The sequence below is a fragment of the Entelurus aequoreus genome, linkage group LG02 (assembly GCF_033978785.1).
Source record: "Entelurus aequoreus isolate RoL-2023_Sb linkage group LG02, RoL_Eaeq_v1.1, whole genome shotgun sequence".
Taxonomy (NCBI): domain Eukaryota; kingdom Metazoa; phylum Chordata; class Actinopteri; order Syngnathiformes; family Syngnathidae; genus Entelurus; species Entelurus aequoreus.
Genome location: NC_084732.1, coordinates 90,513,859 through 90,538,298, shown reverse-complemented (window position 1 = coordinate 90,538,298; position 24,440 = coordinate 90,513,859). Strand labels below are relative to the sequence as shown.

Below are 24,440 nucleotides of genomic sequence, written 5' to 3'. Positions count from 1 at the left end.
TAGTAACATTCATAAAAACATGTAATATATATGTCATGTAGTAACATTCATAATAACATGTAATATATATGTCATGTAGTAACATTCATAATAACATGTAATATATATGTCATGTAGTAACATTCATAATAACATGTAATATTGACATATTATATTTTTGAGCCTGAATATAAGGAGGATGATCTACAAGTTTTGGAAGCTGTGTGCTAAACAGATGCAGCTTTAGTCAAACACTAAGCATCATGTAGCAGTATTGCTAAGTGCTAAACAAGATATACAAACATAATAAAACAATCACTTACTGTACAATGTCTGCTCTCACTGGGATAAAGACTGATGGGATGTTTATATCTTCCCCTTTACATCAACAATTCATCATCATCCACACAAAGGGTTGAAAAAAATAGTTTGTTTGTGTCTTTCTGGCCATCTCCGGGTCTAAGTTGGATGTGAAAGTGTACCAACTTGTGGGTTTATGTCCACAACCTTCTACTATCCAGGTGAGAGACATGATTTATCATCTACAATTAACTCTCACCAACTCAGAGGCCATGCAGCAGCTCAATATGTCAATATAGCAGCACAAGGACCCTAGCCAGAGGAAACACAAGGTCTAACGTCCAAATAAGGACTTCCACCTGGCTGTGACATCACAATGTAGCCAGAGGAAACACAAGGTCTAACGTCCAAATAAGGACTTCCACCTGGCTGTGACATCACAATGTAGCTAGAGGAAACACAAGGCTATGGAGTGGAAGACTTTGGGACAAGATGAAGTCAACATTTAGATGGTACCTTCTTCAAGGTGACTCCCTGTCGGATGGAAGACATCAGAGAAGTTCTGGGGTCAGCAGGAGACTTCATGGAGGTCTTGGTCTTCCTCAGCTGGATCTGTCCTCGCTGCAGAGACGCCAGGACTTCATCCATACTTCCTGCAGGACACACACACACACACACACACACACACACACACACACACACACACACACACACACACACACACACACACACACACACACACACACACACACACACACACACACACACACACCTGACATTATACAAGATGTTTTGATTGGTGGTCCTGACATTGTACAAGATGTTTTGATTGGTGGTCCTGACATTATACAAGATGTTTTGATTGGTGGTCCTGACATTTTAAAAGATGTTTTGATTGGTGGTCCTGACATTGTAAAAGATGTTTTGATTGGTGGTCCTGACATTGTAAAAGATGTTTTGATTGGTGGTCCTGACATTATACAAGATGTTTTGATTGGTGGTCCTGACATTGTACAAGATGTTTTGATTGGTGGTCCTGACATTGTAAAATATGTTTTGATTGGTGGTCCTGACATTGTACAAGATGTTTTGATTGGTGGTCCTGACATTGTAAAAGATGTTTTGATTGGTGGTCCTGACATTGTACAAGATGTTTTGATTGGTGGTCCTGACATTGTAAAAGATGTTTTGATTGGTGGTCCTGACATTGTAAAAGATGTTTTGATTGGTGGTCCTGACATTGTACAAGATGTTTTGATTGGTGGTCCTGACATTGTAAAAGATGTTTTGATTGGTGGTCCTGACATTGTAAAAGATGTTTTGATTGGTGGTCCTGACATTGTAAAAGATGTTTTGATTGGTGGTCCTGACATTGTACAAGATGTTTTGATTGGTGGTCCTGACATTTTAAAAGATGTTTTGATTGTTTGTTATGGCTAAGGGATTGAAGGATGTTGCAGAACAAACAGGTCCAAAACAACTGGACCTTGACACACGAGGGAAAGACATAAACAACCAAGTAGACCAAGTCTAGGCATGATTCTAGCTCTTTCCTTTGTTTCCCTGCTCGAGGGAGCTCTTTCTTTTTCTCCGGAGAAAACTGTCTTTAATCATGGCAATTCAATCCAACCTTGTACCATTTGATTATGGGTAAATACAACTTTTCTACTAAAGTCACTTTTGTTGCTGTTTAAGATTCGGACATTCCACCACATAAACTTGGCATCACCAACAGGATGGTCTAAAACGCTGCAGTCACATCCAGACTCCCGGTCTCTCAAGGCAGACACAGTTGCACTGCGCACACCTAAAGGTAAGCAATTTTGCTTAATGTGTAAACGCTGTCTGTCTGGAGATGGTCGGGACTGGTAAGACTAATTGCTGAACCTATTTTGGATCAAAGATAGGTTTAGCCAGGTTCTCCAAAAACAACCTGGAATGTGGTACGTATGGTTGGCTTGTGTTGCTACATATGTGATTATATTGTTTGTGTGTTTGTTACAAAACTTGTCTTTTTTTTTTTTAATAAAAGGGTAACTGTTACTAGAATAGTGGTGGTTCAGGAGTGTTTAGCACAGACTATTTGAGGCAAATACATTTTTTCACGTCTTCTTCTTCTTCTGCAAGTACACCAGGTTAGCACAGTTTGGATACAGCTAAAGTAAGAACATTTAACTAGCTGGTGGTACATTTGACTATAACAATTGTTGATAAGTTTGTGAATGTGCGACACATCTGTTTTTGTGGAGCTGCAGCGGTAAAGGCCCCATTTTAGTGACCTCTTAGTGACTCCGATAAGGGAGATCGACTGAGCTGATATTTGTCACGACGTTCTGATTAGTGAGCTGCAGTTAGACAGATGGAGATCAGTTAGACAGATGGAGATCAGTTAGACAGACGGAGATCAGTTAGACGGATGGAGATCAGTTAGACAGATGGAGATCAGTTAGACGGATGGAGATCAGTTAGACGGATGGAGATCAGTTAGACGGATGGAGATCAGTTAGACAGATGGAGATCAGTTAGACGGATGGAGATCAGTTAGACGGATGGAGATCAGTTAGACGGATGGAGATCAGTTAGACGGATGGAGATCAGTTAGACGGATGGAGATCAGTTAGACGGATGGAGATCAGTTAGACGGATGGAGATCAGTTAGACGGATGGAGATCAGTTAGACGGATGGAGATCAGTTAGACGGATGGAGATCAGTTAGACGGATGGAGATCAGTTAGACGGATGGAGATCAGTTAGACGGATGGAGATCAGTTAGACGGATGGAGATCAGTTAGACCAGGGGTCGGCAACCCGCGGCTCCGGAGCCGCATGCGGCTCTTTGACCACTCTGATGCGGCTCAGCTGCATACTTGCTGACCCCCCGATTTTCCCAGGAGACTTGTGGATCTCAGTGCCTGTCTAAGAAATCTCCAAGGGCAATTATAATCCTATTTTCACTCTAATCACTAAAAAAAGGGCGTGCCTTAAATGCACTGCAGTAATTGTCCTCTACAGCATTTACTAACAGCGTGCCAACCCGGCCACATGTTGTATGTAGCTTTTACTTGCACACATAGGAGACAGCAAAGCATACTTACTCATCAGCCACACAGCTTACACTGACGGTAGTGTAACACAACACAACCAATACCCACAATCCCATGCAGCCCTAACTCTTCCGGTCTAGATTATACACCCCCGCTACCACCAAACCCCCCCACACATCAACCCTCCCCGCCCTCCGTGCGTCGGTTGAGCGGAAGAGTTAGGGCTGCATGGGATTCTGGGTATTTATTGTGTTGTGTTTATGTTGTGTTACAGTGCAGATGTTCTCCAGAAATGTGTTTGTCATTCTTTTTTGGTGTGGGTTCAAAGTGTGGCGCATATTTGTAACGTAACAGTGTTAAAGTTGTTTTTGTACGGCTACCGTCAGTGTAAGATGTGTGGCTGTTGAAGTAGTACGCCTTGCTGTCACTTACATGAGCAAGCTGAAGCTGCATTCTACATGTGGTCGAGCAGGCACACTGTTTTGGCAGACTGTAGAGGGCGCCAAAAGCAGTGCCATCACGCCCTGATATTCGGGAGTCGACCGGAAATAATGAGAGGATTGGCAAGTATGACGCTATCAAACGCCATTCATTCAAAACTCACGGACCGCGCTAACATCAAATTTCCATATTAAAGTGCGTGCCGGTGCATGTGTCTGAGACCCCTGGTTAACATAGCACAAAGCAATTAAAGCTTTGTATGCGGTGTTTTTCATTTTAAATTTAAATTTATTTTTTGTGGCTCCCATTATTTTCTTTAATTTGTGAAACTTGCCAAAATGGCTCTTTGAGTGGCAAAGGTTGCCGACCCCTGAGTTAGACGGACGGAGATCAGTTAGACGGACGGAGATCAGTTAGACGGACGGAGATCAGTTAGACGGACGGAGATCAGTTAGACAGACGGAGATCAGTTAGACAGATGGAGATCAGTTAGACGGACGGAGATCAGTTAGACGGACGGAGATCAGTTAGACGGACGGAGATCAGTTAGACGGACGGATATCAGTTAGACAGATGGAGATCAGTTAGACGGACGGAGATCAGTTAGACGGATGGAGATCAGTTAGACAGATGGAGATCAGTTAGACAGATGGAGATCAGTTAGACAGATGGAGATCAGTTAGACAGATGGAGATCAGTTAGACAGATGGAGTTCAGGCTCCATACAGTTGAGCTTTGGTGAAGCAGTTTTGGAAGTGACCAAACATGATGGCTGTAGAATTGTCGGCTGATGACCAGTGATTCTACACCACCTTTAGGCTGTTTCCGTGTTGGTCAGGGTGGCAACGTAGGGTCTGCTCCGCTGGGCGGGTTCATCGCCGTTTTATGAGTAAGAAGTGACCTGCGTTCAGGATATGACACGATTGTTCCACAACAAACACGCATGTATAATTGTTAATATTGTCCGGACTGGGTTGGGTTCTATTTTGTTAATGTGTGTGTGTATTGGTCAATGTTGAAAAGTGTGTTGGATGTGGAGTGATTCAGTTTTATTGTTGGTACATTTATATATGCCTATTTTAATAACAATTGTGTATGCACCTGATCTTTTTCATTCTCCCTCTCTTGAAAGTGAATCATTACTCCCACACCCCCGCCTCCCCGTTACATTACTCCCACACCCCCGCCTCCCCGTTACATTACTCCCACACCCCCGCCTCCCCCTTACATTACTCCCACACACCCGCCTCCCCGTTACATTACTCCCACACACCCGCCTCCCCCTTACATTACTCCCACACACCCGCCTCCCCCTTACATTACTCCCAAACCCCCGCCTCCCCGTTACATTACTCCCACACACCCGCCTCCCCGTTACATTACTCCCACACACCCGCCTCCCCCTTACATTACTCCCACACACCCGCCTCCCCCTTACATTACTCCCACACCCCCGCCTCCCCGTTACATTACTCCCACACACCCGCCTCCCCGTTACATTACTCCCACACCCGCCTCCCCGTTACATTACTCCCACACACCCGCCTCCCCGTTACATTACTCCCACACACCCGCCTCCCCGTTACATTACTCCCACACACCCGCCTCCCCGTTACATTACTCCCACACCCCCGCCTCCCCGTTACATTACTCCCACACCCCCGCCTCCCCCTTACATTACTCCCACACACCCGCCTCCCCGTTACATTACTCCCACACACCCGCCTCCCCGTTACATTACTCCCACACCCCCGCCTCCCCGTTACATTACTCCCACACACCCGCCTCCCCGTTACATTACTCCCACACACCCGCCTCCCCGTTACATTACTCCCACACCCCCGCCTCCCCGTTACATTACTCCCACACACCCGCCTCCCCGTTACATTACTCCCACACACCCGCCTCCCCGTTACATTACTCCCACACCCCCGCCTCCCCGTTACATTACTCCCACACACCCGCCTCCCCGTTACATTACTCCCACACACCCGCCTCCCCGTTACATTACTCCCACACCCCCGCCTCCCCGTTACATTACTCCCACACACCCGCCTCCCCGTTACATTACTCCCACACACCCGCCTCCCCGTTACATTACTCCCACACACCCGCCTCCCCGTTACATTACTCCCACACACCCGCCTCCCCGTTACATTACTCCCACACCCCCGCCTCCCCCTTACATTACTCCCACACACCCGCCTCCCCGTTACATTACTCCCACACCCCCGCCTCCCCCTTACATTACTCCCACACACCCGCCTCCCCGTTACATTACTCCCACACACCCGCCTCCCCCTTACATTACTCCCACACACCCGCCTCCCCCTTACATTACTCCCACACACCCGCCTCCCCCTTACATTACTCCCACACACCCGCCTCCCCCTTACATTACTCCCACACACCCGCCTCCCCGTTACATTACTCCCACACACCCGCCTCCCCGTTACATTACTCCCACACACCCGCCTCCCCGTTACATTACTCCCACACACCCGCCTCCCCGTTACATTACTCCCACACCCCCGCCTCCCCCTTACATTACTCCCACACACCCGCCTCCCCCTTACATTACTCCCACACACCCGCCTCCCCCTTACATTACTCCCACACACCCGCCTCCCCGTTACATTACTCCCACACCCCCGCCTCCCCGTTACATTACTCCCACACCCCCGCCTCCCCGTTACATTACTCCCACACACCCGCCTCCCCGTTACATTACTCCCACACACCCGCCTCCCCGTTACATTACTCCCACACCCCGCCTCCCCGTTACATTACTCCCACACACCCGCCTCCCCGTTACATTACTCCCACACACCCGCCTCCCCGTTACATTACTCCCACACACCCGCCTCCCCCTTACATTACTCCCACACACCCGCCTCCCCCTTACATTACTCCCACACCCCCGCCTCCCCGTTACATTACTCCCACACACCCGCCTCCCCGTTACATTACTCCCACACCCGCCTCCCCGTTACATTACTCCCACACACCCGCCTCCCCGTTACATTACTCCCACACACCCGCCTCCCCGTTACATTACTCCCACACACCCGCCTCCCCGTTACATTACTCCCACACCCCCGCCTCCCCCTTACATTACTCCCACACACCCGCCTCCCCGTTACATTACTCCCACACCCCCGCCTCCCCCTTACATTACTCCCACACACCCGCCTCCCCGTTACATTACTCCCACACACCCGCCTCCCCCTTACATTACTCCCACACACCCGCCTCCCCCTTACATTACTCCCACACACCCGCCTCCCCCTTACATTACTCCCACACACCCGCCTCCCCGTTACATTACTCCCACACACCCGCCTCCCCGTTACATTACTCCCACACACCCGCCTCCCCGTTACATTACTCCCACACACCCGCCTCCCCGTTACATTACTCCCACACCCCCGCCTCCCCCTTACATTACTCCCACACACCCGCCTCCCCCTTACATTACTCCCACACACCCGCCTCCCCCTTACATTACTCCCACACACCCGCCTCCCCGTTACATTACTCCCACACCCCCGCCTCCCCGTTACATTACTCCCACACCCCGCCTCCCCGTTACATTACTCCCACACCCCCGCCTCCCCGTTACATTACTCCCACACGCCCGCCTCCCCCTTACATTACTCCCACACACCCGCCTCCCCCTTACATTACTCCCACACCCCCGCCTCCCCGTTACATTACTCCCACACACCCGCCTCCCCGTTACATTACTCCCACACACCCGCCTCCCCGTTACATTACTCCCACACACCCGCCTCCCCGTTACATTACTCCCACACCCCCGCCTCCCCCTTACATTACTCCCACACCCCCGCCTCCCCCTTACATTACTCCCACACCCCCGCCTCCCCGTTACATTACTCCCACACCCCCGCCTCCCCGTTACATTACTCCCACACACCCGCCTCCCCGTTACATTACTCCCACACCCCCGCCTCCCCGTTACATTACTCCCACACACCCGCCTCCCCGTTACATTACTCCCACACCCCCGCCTCCCCGTTACATTACTCCCACACACCCGCCTCCCCGTTACATTACTCCCACACACCCGCCTCCCCGTTACATTACTCCCACACACCCGCCTCCCCGTTACATTACTCCCACACCCCCGCCTCCCCGTTACATTACTCCCACACACCCGCCTCCCCGTTACATTACTCCCACACCCCCGCCTCCCCCTTACATTACTCCCACACCCCCGCCTCCCCGTTACATTACTCCCACACACCCGCCTCCCCGTTACATTACTCCCACCCCGCCTCCCCGTTACATTACTCCCACACCCCCGCCTCCCCGTTACATTACTCCCACACACCCGCCTCCCCGTTACATTACTCCCACACACCCGCCTCCCCGTTACATTACTCCCACACACCCGCCTCCCCCTTACATTACTCCCACACACCCGCCTCCCCCTTACATTACTCCCACACCCCCGCCTCCCCGTTACATTACTCCCACACCCCCGCCTCCCCGTTACATTACTCCCACACACCCGCCTCCCCCTTACATTACTCCCACACACCCGCCTCCCCCTTACATTACTCCCACACCCCCGCCTCCCCATTACATTCCATGCTAGTCTGTAAAGTTTCGGAAACTGTCCAAACTGTGTGTGTTTGTATGAGAAGATAGACGAAGTTTATGTTCGGAAATCATATGAGTGAATGATCCATCCATACATCCATCTTCTTCCGCTTATCCGAGGTCGGGTCGCGGGGACAGCAGCCTAAGCAGGGAAGCCCAGACTTCCCTCTCCCCAGCCACTTGGTCCCGCTCAGAGTGAATGATAAATGTTGTTTATTATGAATAAGTTTTGATATAATACAGCTGTGCTTCTGGGTGAGAAAAATAGTTGACTGTTGAGGTTGTTTTTAACTGTGTGGGTGTGATTGTGACTGTGCGATATTATAGTTTTGTATGAAAGTGTCTGAGATTTTGATTACACAAAAAGGCTCTCTCTCTTTGTTAATTGTTTTTGCACGTGTGACGCAGTAATAAAAGGAGAGAGATCAGACAGATCCCTCCCTTCCCCAACATATTTTTGTTTAATGCAAGTTCAAAGTTCAGAATAACATACGGCAGGAAGTGAAATATGAGAGGAGGCTCTTTTAGGAGACATTTGAGATAAGAGGTGCGTCACCGTGACGAGGCTGTGTGACGTGCTGCACGTTAGACGTGGGCCGAAGAGGTGTGTCACTGTTAGCATAGCATAGTTTAGCATAAATTAGATTAGCATAGGATTAGTTTAGCATTGAGCTAGTTTAGCTAAAATGAGTTTACTGAGGCCTAGTAAGGCTAGGTTAGCATTTAGCTTGGCATTCTAAGTGTAGTGGTCATAGCATGAAGTAGGAATAACTGTTAAGAGATAAAGAAAGACACGTGACATTATATGCTTTTGGATTGTTGTTGACCTTGTGGTATTTATAAGACTGATTTATTTTGGATTGATGTGTTGTTAAGGAGAGAAATAGAAAAATGGATGTATTACATGTAAGTTATTATTGTGAGTAGAGAGAGAGAGAGAGAGAGAGAGAGAGAGAGAGAGAGAGAGAGAGAGAGAGAGAGAGAGAGAGAGAGAGAGAGAGAGAGAGAGAGAGAGAGAGAGAGAGAGAGAGAGGTTCTGAAGGGAAGGTGAAGAGAATGGATTGGGAAAACATGGTATTGGTGTGTCAGCGTATGCTATTGGTGGTAGTTCACTGCAAGTTTGGTTGTTTAAGTGGAATGGGAAGAAATCAATAAGAATAATTAGATGCAAAATGGAATAAACTAATGCGTACGACAGATAATGTGGGGGTATTGAAATAAGATAGGAAGAAAATGTGGACTGTGATTCGCCTTATCTCTTAGAATGTGCACTCACGCACACACACAGCCTTGTGTGTGTGTGTGTGTGTGTGTGTGTGTGTGTGTGTGTGTGTGTGTGTGTGTGTGTGTGTGTGTGTGTGTGTGTGTGTGTGTGTGTGGCACATCGGGAGTGGAAGTTTGAAAAAGAATGCATTACGTGCAAGTTCAAAGTCGGTTTAACTTTAAAGTGTAGTCTAACATTTTAGCTTGGATTATTTGTATTTGTATTTAGACATTTGCAGTACACCATACTGTACATGTGGGGGGTGAGCTAAGATAAGATGATGGCATAACATAGAATAAATAAGGAGGCACACCAAATCTCAACAGTATAATGCGAGTAACTATAAGCTTTACAACTGTTTGCTTTGAATATTGTTGAATAATAACTACAAATAAAAGCCTAGATTAATAACTATAATAAGAGTCGATATGTATAACATGATAAAGTGATATAAAATAAGTTACATGTTTAGAGGCTGAGGAAGAAAAAAAAAAAAAAGAGAGAAGTGTTATTCGCCTTATCTCTTAAAACAAGTGTGTGTGTGTGTGTGTGTGACCACGCTATGGAAATGACTGGAGCCTAACACTGTGTGTGTGGGTGTGTGTGTGTGTGTGTGTGTGTGGTGTGTGTGTGTGGTGTGCGGTGTGTGTGTGTGTGTGTTGTGGCTGGTTTGAAAGAGCAGCGAGGTCATGGAAATGTGACCCCATGGTTAAAATGAGGTGTTATAATTGATGTAAACACATGTGGACTAGACATTCTTAGGGACCTCTGGCTTTTACGGCATGGTAATAAACTAACGAGAATAAATGCATGCTTTTATTTTGTAGACTATCACGCACGACAGGAAGTCAGAGTGCACAAGTGAAGTGTAGCATGCTCGAATGTAACTGACAGACACAAATGATAGTTGAATTAACTTATAGACAATCTTTAGTTGATTTAAAATGTTACTTAAAATACATGAAGTAGTACATATAATCTTTGAATTAGGAGTATTGATTGAATGTTTACTAGGACAATTAATGCTGTGATTTTAAAGGTCATATGCAGAATTGGACCAAGCAGGAGGATAACAACAAGGCTGGTGATAGAGAGTAAGGAAACAACTCTTTAAGTTACAGAATAAAATGTGAGAGGTCAAAAATCAGCTAAAGTATATTCAGCAGTGAGTGGACTTGCTTTTGAGCTCCGACAGATGGAGGAAAGAATCCTCAACTAACGTGAAAGCAGACAGTCAGACTCGGGTGGTGGACGCGGTGCTCCAAGGTCAGTCTAGAGCAATGTTCTCTCTAATTGTTCATGTGTGAGCCAACACAAAAACTCCCTGAGCACATGTGAGCAACATCACATGTGGCAATACCAGCAGCACACCCGTCTCACACCAGTCTTTTATAAGAACACTCAAATGAGGAGTCATTTTCATGACAATATTTTGTAATATTACTGATTTGGCCATCTTGTAATGAAAATAAAATACATCTTGTTTTTCATAAGCTATGGATTAGTATAGTACAACATGTCTGGGTGGGGGTCCTGCTTTGGAAGTCATGTGTACCCCTTGCAGAGATCACATTTAGTTGCTGCAATCATATTTCCCTCTATCCTGACTAGAGATGTCCGATAATATCGGCCTGCCGATATTATCGGACGATATATGCAATAAAATGTAATATCGGAAATTATCGGTATCGGTTTTTTATTATCGGTATCGTTTTTTTTTGTTTTTTAAAAATTAAATCCACATAAAAAACACAAGATACACTTACAATTAGTGCACCAACTCACCCCATTTACACTCATTCACACAAAAGGGTTGTTTCTTTCTGTTATTAATATTCTGCTTCCTACATTATATATCAATATATATCAATACAGTCTGCAAGGGATACAGTCCGTAAGCATTATATATCAATATATATCAATACAGTCTGCAAGGGATACAGTCCGTAAGCACACATGATTGTGCGTGCTGCTGCTCCACTAATAGTACTAACCTTTAACACTTCATTTGACTCATTTTCATTCATTACTAGTTTCTATGTAACTGTTTTTATATTGTTGTACTTTCTTTTTTATTCAAGAAAATGTTTTTAATTTATTTATCTTATTTTACTAATTTTTTTAAAAAGTACCTTATCTTCACTATACCTGGTTGTCCAAATTAGGCATAATAATGTGTTAATTCCACGACTGCATATAGCGGTTGATATCGGTATCGGTTGATATCGGTATCGGTAACTAAAGAGTTGGACAATATCGGAATATCGGATATCTGCAAAAAGCCATTATCGGACATCCCTAATCCTGACTAGTCTCCCAGTTAGTGTTCATCCAGGTTGTCTTTGTACATTGCTGCATTCATCTTTCCCTCTATCCTGACTAGTCTCCCAGTTAGTGTTCATCCAGGATGTCTCTGTACATTGCTGCATTCATCTTTCCCTCTATCCTGACTAGTCTCCCAGTTAGTGTTCATCCAGGATGTCTCTGTACATTGCTGCATTCATCTTTCCCTCTATCCTGACTAGTCTCCCAGTTAGTGTTCATCCAGGATGTCTTTGTACATTGCTGCATTCATCTTTCCCTCTATCCTGACTAGTCTCCCAGTTAGTGTTCATCCAGGTTGTCTTTGTACATTGCTGCATTCATCTTTCCCTCTATCCTGACTAGTCTCCCAGTTAGTGTTCATCCAGGATGTCTTTGTACATTGCTGCATTCATCTTTCCCTCTATCCTGACTAGTCTCCCAGTTAGTGTTCATCCAGGATGTCTTTGTACATTGCTGCATTCATCTTTCCCTCTATCCTGACTAGTCTCCCAGTTAGTGTTCATCCAGGATGTCTCTGTACATTGCTGCATTCATCTTTCCCTCTATCCTGACTAGTCTCCCAGTTAGTGTTCATCCAGGATGTCTTTGTACATTGCTGCATTCATCTTTCCCTCTATCCTGACTAGTCTCCCAGTTAGTTTTCATCCAGGATGTCTCTGTACATTGCTGCATTCATCTTTCCCTCTATCCTGACTAGTCTCCCAGTTAGTTTTCATCCAGGATGTCTCTGTACATTGCTGCATTCATCTTTCCCTCTATCCTGACTAGTCTCCCAGTTAGTGTTCATCCAGGATGTCTCTGTACATTGCTGCATTCATCTTTCCCTCTATCCTGACTAGTCTCCCAGTTAGTTTTCATCCAGGATGTCTCTGTACATTGCTGCATTCATCTTTCCCTCTATCCTGACTAGTCTCCCAGTTAGTTTTCATCCAGGATGTCTCTGTACATTGCTGCATTCATCTTTCCCTCTATCCTGACTAGTCTCCCAGTTAGTTTTCATCCAGGATGTCTCTGTACATTGCTGCATTCATCTTTCCCTCTATCCTGACTAGTCTCCCAGTTAGTGTTCATCCAGGATGTCTCTGTACATTGCTGCATTCATCTTTCCCTCTATCCTGACTAGTCTCCCAGTTAGTTTTCATCCAGGATGTCTCTGTACATTGCTGCATTCATCTTTCCCTCTATCCTGACTAGTCTCCCAGTTAGTGTTCATCCAGGATGTCTTTGTACATTGCTGCATTCATCTTTCCCTCTATCCTGACTAGTCTCCCAGTTAGTTTTCATCCAGGATGTCTCTGTACATTGCTGCATTCATCTTTCCCTCTATCCTGACTAGTCTCCCAGTTAGTTTTCATCCAGGATGTCTCTGTACATTGCTGCATTCATCTTTCCCTCTATCCTGACTAGTCTCCCAGTTAGTGTTCATCCAGGATGTCTCTGTACATTGCTGCATTCATCTTTCCCTCTATCCTGACTAGTCTCCCAGTTAGTTTTCATCCAGGATGTCTCTGTACATTGCTGCATTCATCTTTCCCTCTATCCTGACTAGTCTCCCAGTTAGTTTTCATCCAGGATGTCTCTGTACATTGCTGCATTCATCTTTCCCTCTATCCTGACTAGTCTCCCAGTTAGTTTTCATCCAGGATGTCTCTGTACATTGCTGCATTCATCTTTCCCTCTATCCTGACTAGTCTCCCAGTTAGTGTTCATCCAGGATGTCTCTGTACATTGCTGCATTCATCTTTCCCTCTATCCTGACTAGTCTCCCAGTTAGTTTTCATCCAGGATGTCTCTGTACATTGCTGCATTCATCTTTCCCTCTATCCTGACTAGTCTCCCAGTTAGTTTTCATCCAGGATGTCTCTGTACATTGCTGCATTCATCTGAGTCTAGTCAGGGAGGTGACCATGACCATCCTCTGAGGAGAGGAGAACCTTCCAGAAGGACAATCCACCACTGGATGGTAGAGTGTCCAAAGTTTGCACCTGAGAGACTCTCAGACCAGGAGAAACTAAATGATCCGGTCTGATGAGACAAAGATTCAAGTCTTTGGCGGAAAGCAGGCACCGCTCATCACCACCACTACCATCCCTACAGTGGTGGCAGCATCATGCTGTGGGGATGCCTTTCAGTGGCAGAGACTGGGAGACGAGTCAGGATAGAGGGAAAGATGAATGGAGCAATGTACAGAGACATTCTGGATGAAAACCTTCCCATCCAAGCTGATGGAGCTTGAGAGGTGGTGCGAAGAGGAAAGAGAGAACGTGACCAAAGAAAGGTGTGCCAAGCATCGTGTTCAATAAGACTTGGAATTGCAGCCAAAGGTGCATCAACTAAGTAGTGATTAGAGGGTCTTAATACTTATGTACATGTCCTTTTTAACATTTTAATACATTTGAAAACATTTCTATATAAATCTGTTTTTTTCTATCAAGATGAGTGCTGATTGTACATTCATGTTTTAGTTAAGCAAACGGCTAATGAAACACATGAAGGTGTCTAAATACTTTCTGTACCCACTCTGTGTGTGCGTGTGTGTGTGTGTGTGTGCGTGTGTGTGCGTGTGTGTGTGTGTGTGTGTGTGTGTGTGTGTGTGTGTGTGGCATGCTTAGCCATCCCTTTCCCTCCAGTGATAGTTTATTTCCCAGCATGGTGGTGAGGACAAGTATCTTAGAAGCGGCTTCACACTGTGAATAGATACAGCCTGTGCTTCAATTGAATGTATTTATTGACATATATTACTTTAAAAAGTGTGTATGAATGTATTTATTGACATATTTTGCTGTAAAAAGTGTGTATGAATGTATGTATTGACATATGGTACAGTGAAAGTGTGTATGAATGCATTAATAGATAGTACTTTATTGATTCCTTCAGGAAAATTAAAATACTTGACATTATTAGCGTATAAAAGCTGGATCCTCACCTATGTTTTGTGTCAGTGTCCTCTTGGCTGGAGGAGGAGGAGGAGGAGGAGGAGGCGTGTCTCTGAGCGCCATAGGTGTGTCCTCACAGGAAGTGCTGACTGGAGGGGGAGGAGGAGGAGGAGGAGGAGGAGGTACGAAGGCTGGGAGTGTACAGGTGTGTCCAGGTGCAGGTGGGATGTGTCTGGGCTGTGTTTGGACAGGAGGACGGGAGGAGGGAGGAGGTCCAGGACTGATGATGGAGAGTGGCTGAGAGGGACGAGATGTTCTGGACTGAGGGGTCTTCAGGACGTGCTGACCCGCTCGCTTCTGGAGAGACAACACATCATAATAATCATCATCAGATTTTCTCCTCTTGTCGCGGCTGATAGTGGTCAACATGTCCTGGCTGATAGTGGTCAACATGTCACGGCTGATAGTGGTCAACATGTCACGGCTGATAGTGGTCAACATGTCACGGCTGATAGTGGTCAACATGTCACGGCTGATAGTGGTCAACATGTCATGGCTGATAGTGGTCAACATGTCATGGCTGATAGTGGTCAACATGTCCTGGCTGATAGTGGTCAACATGTCACGGCTGATAGTGGTCAACATGTCACGGCTGATAGTGGTCAACATGTCCTGGCTGATAGTGGTCAACATGTCACGGCTGATAGTGGTCAACATGTCACGGCTGATAGTGGTCAACATGTCACGGCTGATAGTGGTCAACATGTCACGGCTGATAGTGGTCAACATGTCACGGCTGATAGTGGTCAACATGTCACGGCTGATAGTGGTCAACATGTCACGGCTGATAGTGGTCAACATGTCACGGCTGATAGTGGTCAACATGTCCTGGCTGATAGTGGTCAACATGTCCTGGCTGATAGTGGTCAACATGTCCTGGCTGATAGTGGTCAACATGTCCTGGCTGATAGTGGTCAACATGTCATGGCTGATAGTGGTCAACATGTCCTGGCTGATAGTGGTCAACATGTCATGGCTGATAGTGGTCAACATGTCATGGCTGATAGTGGTCAACATGTCATGGCTGATAGTGGTCAACATGTCACGGCTGATAGTGGTCAACATGTCACGGCTGATAGTGGTCAACATGTCACGGCTGATAGTGGTCAACATGTCACGGCTGATAGTGGTCAACATGTCACGGCTGATAGTGGTCAACATGTCACGGCTGATAGTGGTCAACATGTCACGGCTGATAGTGGTCAACATGTCACGGCTGATAGTGGTCAACATGTCACGGCTGATAGTGGTCAACATGTCCTGGCTGATAGTGGTCAACATGTCATGGCTCATAGTGGTCAACATGTCCTGGCTGATAGTGGTCAACATGTCCTGGCTGATAGTGGTCAACATGTCATGGCTGATAGTGGTCAACATGTCACGGCTGATAGTGGTCAACATGTCACGGCTGATAGTGGTCAACATGTCACGGCTGATAGTGGTCAACATGTCCTGGCTGATAGTGGTCAACATGTCATGGCTGATAGTGGTCAACATGTCACGGCTGATAGTGGTCAACATGTCACGGCTGATAGTGGTCAACATGTCACGGCTGATAGTGGTCAACATGTCACGGCTGATAGTGGTCAACATGTCACGGCTGATAGTGGTCAACATGTCACGGCTGATAGTGGTCAACATGTCACGGCTGATAGTGGTCAACATGTCACGGCTGATAGTGGTCAACATGTCACGGCTGATAGTGGTCAACATGTCCTGGCTGATAGTGGTCAACATGTCATGGCTCATAGTGGTCAACATGTCCTGGCTGATAGTGGTCAACATGTCCTGGCTGATAGTGGTCAACATGTCATGGCTGATAGTGGTCAACATGTCATGGCTGATAGTGGTCAACATGTCACGGCTGATAGTGGTCAACATGTCACGGCTGATAGTGGTCAACATGTCACGGCTGATAGTGGTCAACATGTCACGGCTGATAGTGGTCAACATGTCACGGCTGATAGTGGTCAACATGTCACGGCTGATAGTGGTCAACATGTCACGGCTGATAGTGGTCAACATGTCACGGCTGATAGTGGTCAACATGTCACGGCTGATAGTGGTGAACATGTCACGGCTGATAGTGGTGAACATGTCACGGCTGATAGTGGTCAACATGTCCTGGCTGATAGTGGTCAACATGTCACGGCTGATAGTGGTCAACATGTCATGGCTGATAGTGGTCAACATGTCATGGCTGATAGTGGTCAACATGTCATGGCTGATAGTGGTCAACATGTCACGGCTGATAGTGGTCAACATGTCACGGCTGATAGTGGTCAACATGTCACGGCTGATAGTGGTCAACATGTCACGGCTGATAGTGGTCAACATGTCACGGCTGATAGTGGTCAACATGTCACGGCTGATAGTGGTCAACATGTCCTGGCTGATAGTGGTCAACATGTCCTGGCTGATAGTGGTCAACATGTCATGGCTGATAGTGGTCAACATGTCATGGCTGATAGTGGTCAACATGTCACGGCTGATAGTGGTCAACATGTCACGGCTGATAGTGGTCCACATGTCATGGCTGATAGTGGTCAACATGTCCTGGCTGATAGTGGTCAACATGTCATGGCTGATAGTGGTCAACATGTCATGGCTGATAGTGGTCAACATGTCATGGCTGATAGTGGTCAACATGTCCTGGCTGATAGTGGTCAACATGTCATGGCTGATAGTGGTCAACATGTCATGGCTGATAGTGGTCCACATGTCATGGCTGATAGTGGTCCACATGTCATGGCTGATAGTGGTCAACATGTCACGGCTGATAGTGGTCAACATGTCACGGCTGATAGTGGTCAACATGTCACGGCTGATAGTGGTCAACATGTCACGGCTGATAGTGGTCAACATGTCACGGCTGATAGTGGTCAACATGTCACGGCTGATAGTGGTCAACATGTCACGGCTGATAGTGGTCAACATGTCACGGCTGATAGTGGTCAACATGTCACGGCTGATAGTGGTCAACATGCCACGGCTGATAGTGGTCAACATGTCACGGCTGATAGTGGTCAACATGTCACGGCTGATAGTGGTCAACATGTCATGGCTGATAGTGGTCAACATGTCATGGCTGATAGTGGTCAACATGTCATGGCTGATAGTGGTCAACATGTCACGGCTGATAGTGGTCCACATGTCCTGGCTGATAGTGGTCAACATGTCACGGCTGATAGTGGTCAACATGTCATGGCTGATAGTGGTCAACATGTCATGGCTGATAGTGGTCCACATGTCATGGCTGATAGTGGTCCACATGTCATGGCTGATAGTGGTCCACATGTCATGGCTGATAGTGGTCCACATGTCACGGCTGATAGTGGTCAACATGTCACGGCTGATAGTGGTCAACATGTCACGGCTGATAGTGGTCAACATGTCACGGCTGATAGTGGTCAACATGTCACGGCTGATAGTGGTCAACATGTCACGGCTGATAGTGGTCAACATGTCACGGCTGATAGTGGTCAACATGTCACGGCTGATAGTGGTCAACATGTCACGGCTGATAGTGGTCAACATGTCACGGCTGATAGTGGTCAACATGTCACGGCTGATAGTGGTCAACATGTCACGGCTGATAGTGGTCAACATGTCACGGCTGATAGTGGTCAACATGTCACGGCTGATAGTGGTCAACATGTCACGGCTGATAGTGGTCAACATGTCACGGCTGATAGTGGTCAACATGTCACGGCTGATAGTGGTGAACATGTCACGGCTGATAGTGGTCAACATGTCACGGCTGATAGTGGTCAACATGTCACGGCTGATAGTGGTCAACATGTCACGGCTGATAGTGGTCAACATGTCACGGCTGATAGTGGTCAACATGTCACGGCTGATAGTGGTCAACATGTCACGGCTGATAGTGGTCAACATGTCACGGCTGATAGTGGTCAACATGTCACGGCTGATAGTGGTCAACATGTCACGGCTGATAGTGGTCAACATGTCACGGCTGATAGTGGTCAACATGTCACGGCTGATAGTGGTCAACATGTCACGGCTGATAGTGGTCAACATGTCATGGCTGATAGTGGTCAACATGTCATGGCTGATAGTGGTCAACATGTCATGGCTGATAGTGGTCAACATGTCACGGCTGATAGTGGTCAACATGTCACGGCTGATAGTGGTCAACATGTCACGGCTGATAGTGGTCAACATGTCACGGCTGATAGTGGTCAACATGTCACGGCTGATAGTGGTCAACATGTCACGGCTGATAGTGGTCAACATGTCCTGGCTGATAGTGGTCAACATGTCCTGGCTGATAGTGGTCAACATGTCATGGCTGATAGTGGTCAACATGTCATGGCTGATAGTGGTCAACATGTCACGGCTGATAGTGGTCAACATGTCACGGCTGATAGTGGTCCACATGTCATGGCTGATAGTGGTCAACATGTCATGGCTGATAGTGGTCAACATGTCATGGCTGATAGTGGTCAACATGTCATGGCTGATAGTGGTCAACATGTCATGGCTGATAGTGGTCAACATGTCCTGGCTGATAGTGGTCAACATGTCATGGCTGATAGTGGTCAACATGTCATGGCTGATAGTGGTCCACATGTCATGGCTGATAGTGGTCCACATGTCACGGCTGATAGTGGTCAACATGTCACGGCTGATAGTGGTCAACATGTCACGGCTGATAGTGGTCAACATGTCACGGCTGATAGTGGTCAACATGTCACGGCTGATAGTGGTCAACATGTCACGGCTGATAGTGGTCAACATGTCACGGCTGATAGTGGTCAACATGTCACGGCTGATAGTGGTCAACATGTCACGGCTGATAGTGGTCAACATGTCACGGCTGATAGTGGTCAACATGTCACGGCTGATAGTGGTCAACATGTCACGGCTGATAGTGGTCAACATGTCATGGCTGATAGTGGTCAACATGTCATGGCTGATAGTGGTCAACATGTCATGGCTGATAGTGGTCAACATGTCACGGCTGATAGTGGTCCACATGTCCTGGCTGATAGTGGTCAACATGTCACGGCTGATAGTGGTCAACATGTCATGGCTGATAGTGGTCAACATGTCATGGCTGATAGTGGTCAACATGTCATGGCTGATAGTGGTCCACATGTCATGGCTGATAGTGGTCCACATGTCATGGCTGATAGTGGTCCACATGTCATGGCTGATAGTGGTCCACATGTCACGGCTGATAGTGGTCAACATGTCACGGCTGATAGTGGTCAACATGTCACGGCTGATAGTGGTCAACATGTCACGGCTGATAGTGGTCAACATGTCACGGCTGATAGTGGTCAACATGTCACGGCTGATAGTGGTCAACATGTCACGGCTGATAGTGGTCAACATGTCACGGCTGATAGTGGTCAACATGTCACGGCTGATAGTGGTCAACATGTCACGGCTGATAGTGGTCAACATGTCACGGCTGATAGTGGTCAACATGTCACGGCTGATAGTGGTCAACATGTCACGGCTGATAGTGGTCAACATGTCACGGCTGATAGTGGTCAACATGTCACGGCTGATAGTGGTCAACATGTCACGGCTGATAGTGGTCAACATGTCACGGCTGATAGTGGTCAACATGTCACGGCTGATAGTGGTCAACATGTCACGGCTGATAGTGGTCAACATGTCACGGCTGATAGTGGTCAACATGTCACGGCTGATAGTGGTCAACATGTCACGGCTGATAGTGGTCAACATGTCCTGGCTGATAGTGGTCAACATGTCATGGCTGATAGTGGTCAACATGTCATGGCTGATAGTGGTCAACATGTCATGGCTGATAGTGGTCAACATGTCACGGCTGATAGTGGTCCACATGTCACGGCTGATAGTGGTCAACATGTCCTGGCTGATAGTGGTCAACATGTCCTGGCTGATAGTGGTCAACATGTCATGGCTGATAGTGGTCAACATGTCATGGCTGATAGTGGTCAACATGTCATGGCTGATAGTGGTCAACATGTCCTGGCTGATAGTGGTCAACATGTCATGGCTGATAGTGGTCAACATGTCATGGCTGATAGTGGTCAACATGTCATGGCTGATAGTGGTCCACATGTCATGGCTGATAGTGGTCCACATGTCATGGCTGATAGTGGTCCACATGTCATGGCTGATAGTGGTCCACATGTCATGGCTGATAGTGGTCAACATGTCACGGCTGATAGTGGTCAACATGTCACGGCTGATAGTGGTCAACATGTCACGGCTGATAGTGGTCAACATGTCACGGCTGATAGTGGTCAACATGTCACGGCTGATAGTGGTCAACATGTCACGGCTGATAGTGGTCAACATGTCACGGCTGATAGTGGTCAACATGTCACGGCTGATAGTGGTCAACATGTCACGGCTGATAGTGGTCAACATGTCACGGCTGATAGTGGTCAACATGTCACGGCTGATAGTGGTCAACATGTCTGACCTCTCTGAAGGACTTTAATCTGCTCAGGGTCTTCTCTCTCTCCTGGTCCACAAACTGCTTCCTCCTCTGCTCCTCCTCCTTCCTCTTCTCTCGCTTCTACAGATGACAGGCAGGTAAGAAGACGTGGCAAGGAGACAGGCAGGTAATAAGACAGGCAGGTAAGAAGACGTGGCAAGGAGACAGGCAGGTAAGAAGACGTGGCAAGGAGACAGGCAGGTAAGAAGACGTGGCAAGGAGACAGGCAGGTAAGAAGACGTGGCAAGGAGACAGGCAGGTAATAAGACAGGCAGGTAAGAAGACGTGGCAAGGAGACAGGCAGGTAAGAAGATGTGGCAAGGAGACAGGCAGGTAAGAAGACGTGGCAAGGAGACAGGCAGGTAATAAGACAGGCAGGTAAGAAGACGTGGCAAGGAGACAGGCACGTAATAAGACAGGCAGGTAAGAAGACGTGGCAAGGAGACAGGCAGGTAATAAGACAGGCAGGTAAGAAGACGTGGCAAGGAGACAGGCAGGTAATAAGACAGGCAGGTAAGAAGACGTGGCAAGGAGACAGGCATGTAATAAGACAGGCAGGTAAGAAGATGTGGCAAGGAGACAGGCAGGTAAGAAGATGTGGCAAGGAGACAGGCAGGTAAGAAGACGTGGCAAGGAGACAGGCAGGTAATAAGACAGGCAGGTAAGAAGACGTGGCAAGGAGACAGGCAGGTAATAAGACAGGCAGGTAAGAAGATGTGGCAAGAAGACAGGCAGGTAAGAAGACAGGCAGGTAAGAAGATGTGGCAAGGAGACAGGCAGGTAAGAAGATGTGGCAAGGAGACAGGCAGGTAAGAAGATGTGCAGGTAAGAAGACGTGGCAAGGAGACAGACGTTGCCATGGCGACGTACCATGTGGACGTGATGGTGGCGGGTGAAGAGGACGGAGGTGGTGTTGGCGGCCCGCTGCTTCTGCTCATGTGCGTCCACACACTGCTCCTGCAAGTGTTTGGAGGCAGGTTACTTCCTGTTACTTCTACCTTCTCATCAGCACCACCTTCTTGTTGCGCAGGTAAGCCCGCCGGGCACAGGTGTGTCCTCTCTTGGTCTCCAGGGTCTGCACACGTCTCCTCAGCTGAGCCACAGCAGGAGGTTCAGTCTGCTGAGGGATCATGCTCTGCAGCTCCTCTGGATCCTCACACACGTCGTAGTACACCACCTCCTCCTTCAGCTCTGCAACAACACTACATGTTTCTACACCTCCTCCTTCAGCTCTGCAACAACACTACATGTTTCTACACCTCCTCCTTCAGCTCTGCAACAACACTTCATGTTTCTACACCTGTGACATGACGCACCTCCTCCTTCAGCTCTGCAACAACACTTCATGTTTCTACACCTGTGACATGATGCACCTCCTCCTTCAGCTCTGCAACAACACTTCATGTTTCTACACCTGTGACATGATGCACCTCCTCCTTCAGCTCTGCAAAACTTCATGTTTCTACACCTGTGACATGATGCACCTCCTCCTTCAGCTCTGCAACAACACTTCATGTTTCTACACCTGTGACATGACGCACCTCCTCCTTCAGCTCTGCAACAACACTTCATGTTTCTACACCTGTGACATGACGCACCTCCTCCTTCAGCTCTGCAACAACACTTCATGTTTCTACACCTGTGACATGATGCACCTCCTCCTTCAGCTCTGCAACAACACTTCATGTTTCTACACCTGTGACATGATGCACCTCCTCCTTCAGCTCTGCAAAACTTCATGTTTCTACACCTGTGACATGATGCACCTCCTCCTTCAGCTCTGCAACAACACTTCATGTTTCTACACCTGTGACATGACGCACCTCCTCCTTCAGCTCTGCAACAACACTTCATGTTTCTACACCTGTGACATGACGCACCTCCTCCTTCAGCTCTGCAACAACACTTCATGTTTCTACACCAGTGACATGACGCACCTCCTCCTTCAGCTCTGCAACAACACTTCATGTTTCTACACCTGTGACATGATGCACCTCCTCCTTCAGCTCTGCAACAACACTTCATGTTTCTACACCTGTGACATGATGCACCTCCTCCTTCAGCTCTGCGACAACACTTCATGTTTCTACACCAGTGACATGACGCACCTCCTCCTTCAGCTCTGCAACAACACTTCATGTTTCTACACCAGTGACATGACGCACCTCCTCCTTCAGCTCTGCAACAACACTTCATGTTTCTACACCTGTGACATGATGCACCTCCTCCTTCAGCTCTGCGACAACACTTCATGTTTCGACACCTGTGACATGATGCACCTCCTCCTTCAGCTCTGCAACAACACTACATGTTTCTACACCTGTGACATGATGCACCTCCTCCTTCAGCTCTGCAACAACGCTTCATGTTTCTACACCTGTGACATGATGCACCTCCTCCTTCAGCTCTGCAACAACGCTTCATGTTTCTACACCTGTGACATGATGCACCTCCTCCTTCAGCTCTGCGACAACACTTCATGTTTCTACACCTGTGACATCATGCACCTCCTCCTTCAGCTCTGCAACAACACTTCATGTTTCTACACCTGTGACATGATGCACCTCCTCCTTCAGCTCTGCAACAACACTTCATGTTTCTACACCTGTGACATGATGCACCTCCTTCTTCAGCTCTGCAACAACACTACATGTTTCTACACCTCCTCCTTCAGCTCTGCAACAACACTACATGTTTCTACACCTCCTCCTTCAGCTCTGCAACAACACTACATGTTTCTACACCTCCTCCTTCAGCTCTGCAACAACACTACATGTTTCTACACCTGTGACATGACGCACCTCCTCCTTTAGCTCTGCAACAACACTTCATGTTTCTACACCTGTGACATGATGCACCTCCTCCTTCAGCTCTGCAACAACACTTCATGTTTCTACACCTGTGACATGATGCACCTCCTCCTTCAGCTCTGCAACAACACTACATGTTTCTACACCTGTGACATGATGCACCTCCTCCTTCAGCTCTGCAACAACACTTCATGTTTCTACACCTGTGACATGATGCACCTCCTCCTTCAGCTCTGCAACAACACTTCATGT

The 24,440-nt window shown here is 47.5% G+C and overlaps 1 protein-coding gene across 3 annotated transcripts in view; it reads right to left on the bottom strand.

Annotated features, from left to right (window-relative positions):
- The window catches only part of LOC133640760 (WASP homolog-associated protein with actin, membranes and microtubules), a 41,103-nt gene that overhangs the window by 3,732 nt on the left and 12,931 nt on the right, over positions 1-24,440 (bottom strand). For all 3 annotated transcript variants that reach the window (XM_062034347.1, XM_062034353.1, XM_062034358.1), the window contains 5 exons: positions 22,394-22,569; positions 22,249-22,335; positions 21,364-21,459; positions 14,906-15,212; positions 796-932 (listed from right to left, as the gene is read on the bottom strand). In XM_062034347.1, coding sequence (XP_061890331.1) covers positions 796-932; positions 14,906-15,212; positions 21,364-21,459; positions 22,249-22,335; positions 22,394-22,569 — 803 coding nt within the window. The remainder of the gene's footprint in view (positions 1-795; positions 933-14,905; positions 15,213-21,363; positions 21,460-22,248; positions 22,336-22,393; positions 22,570-24,440) is intronic.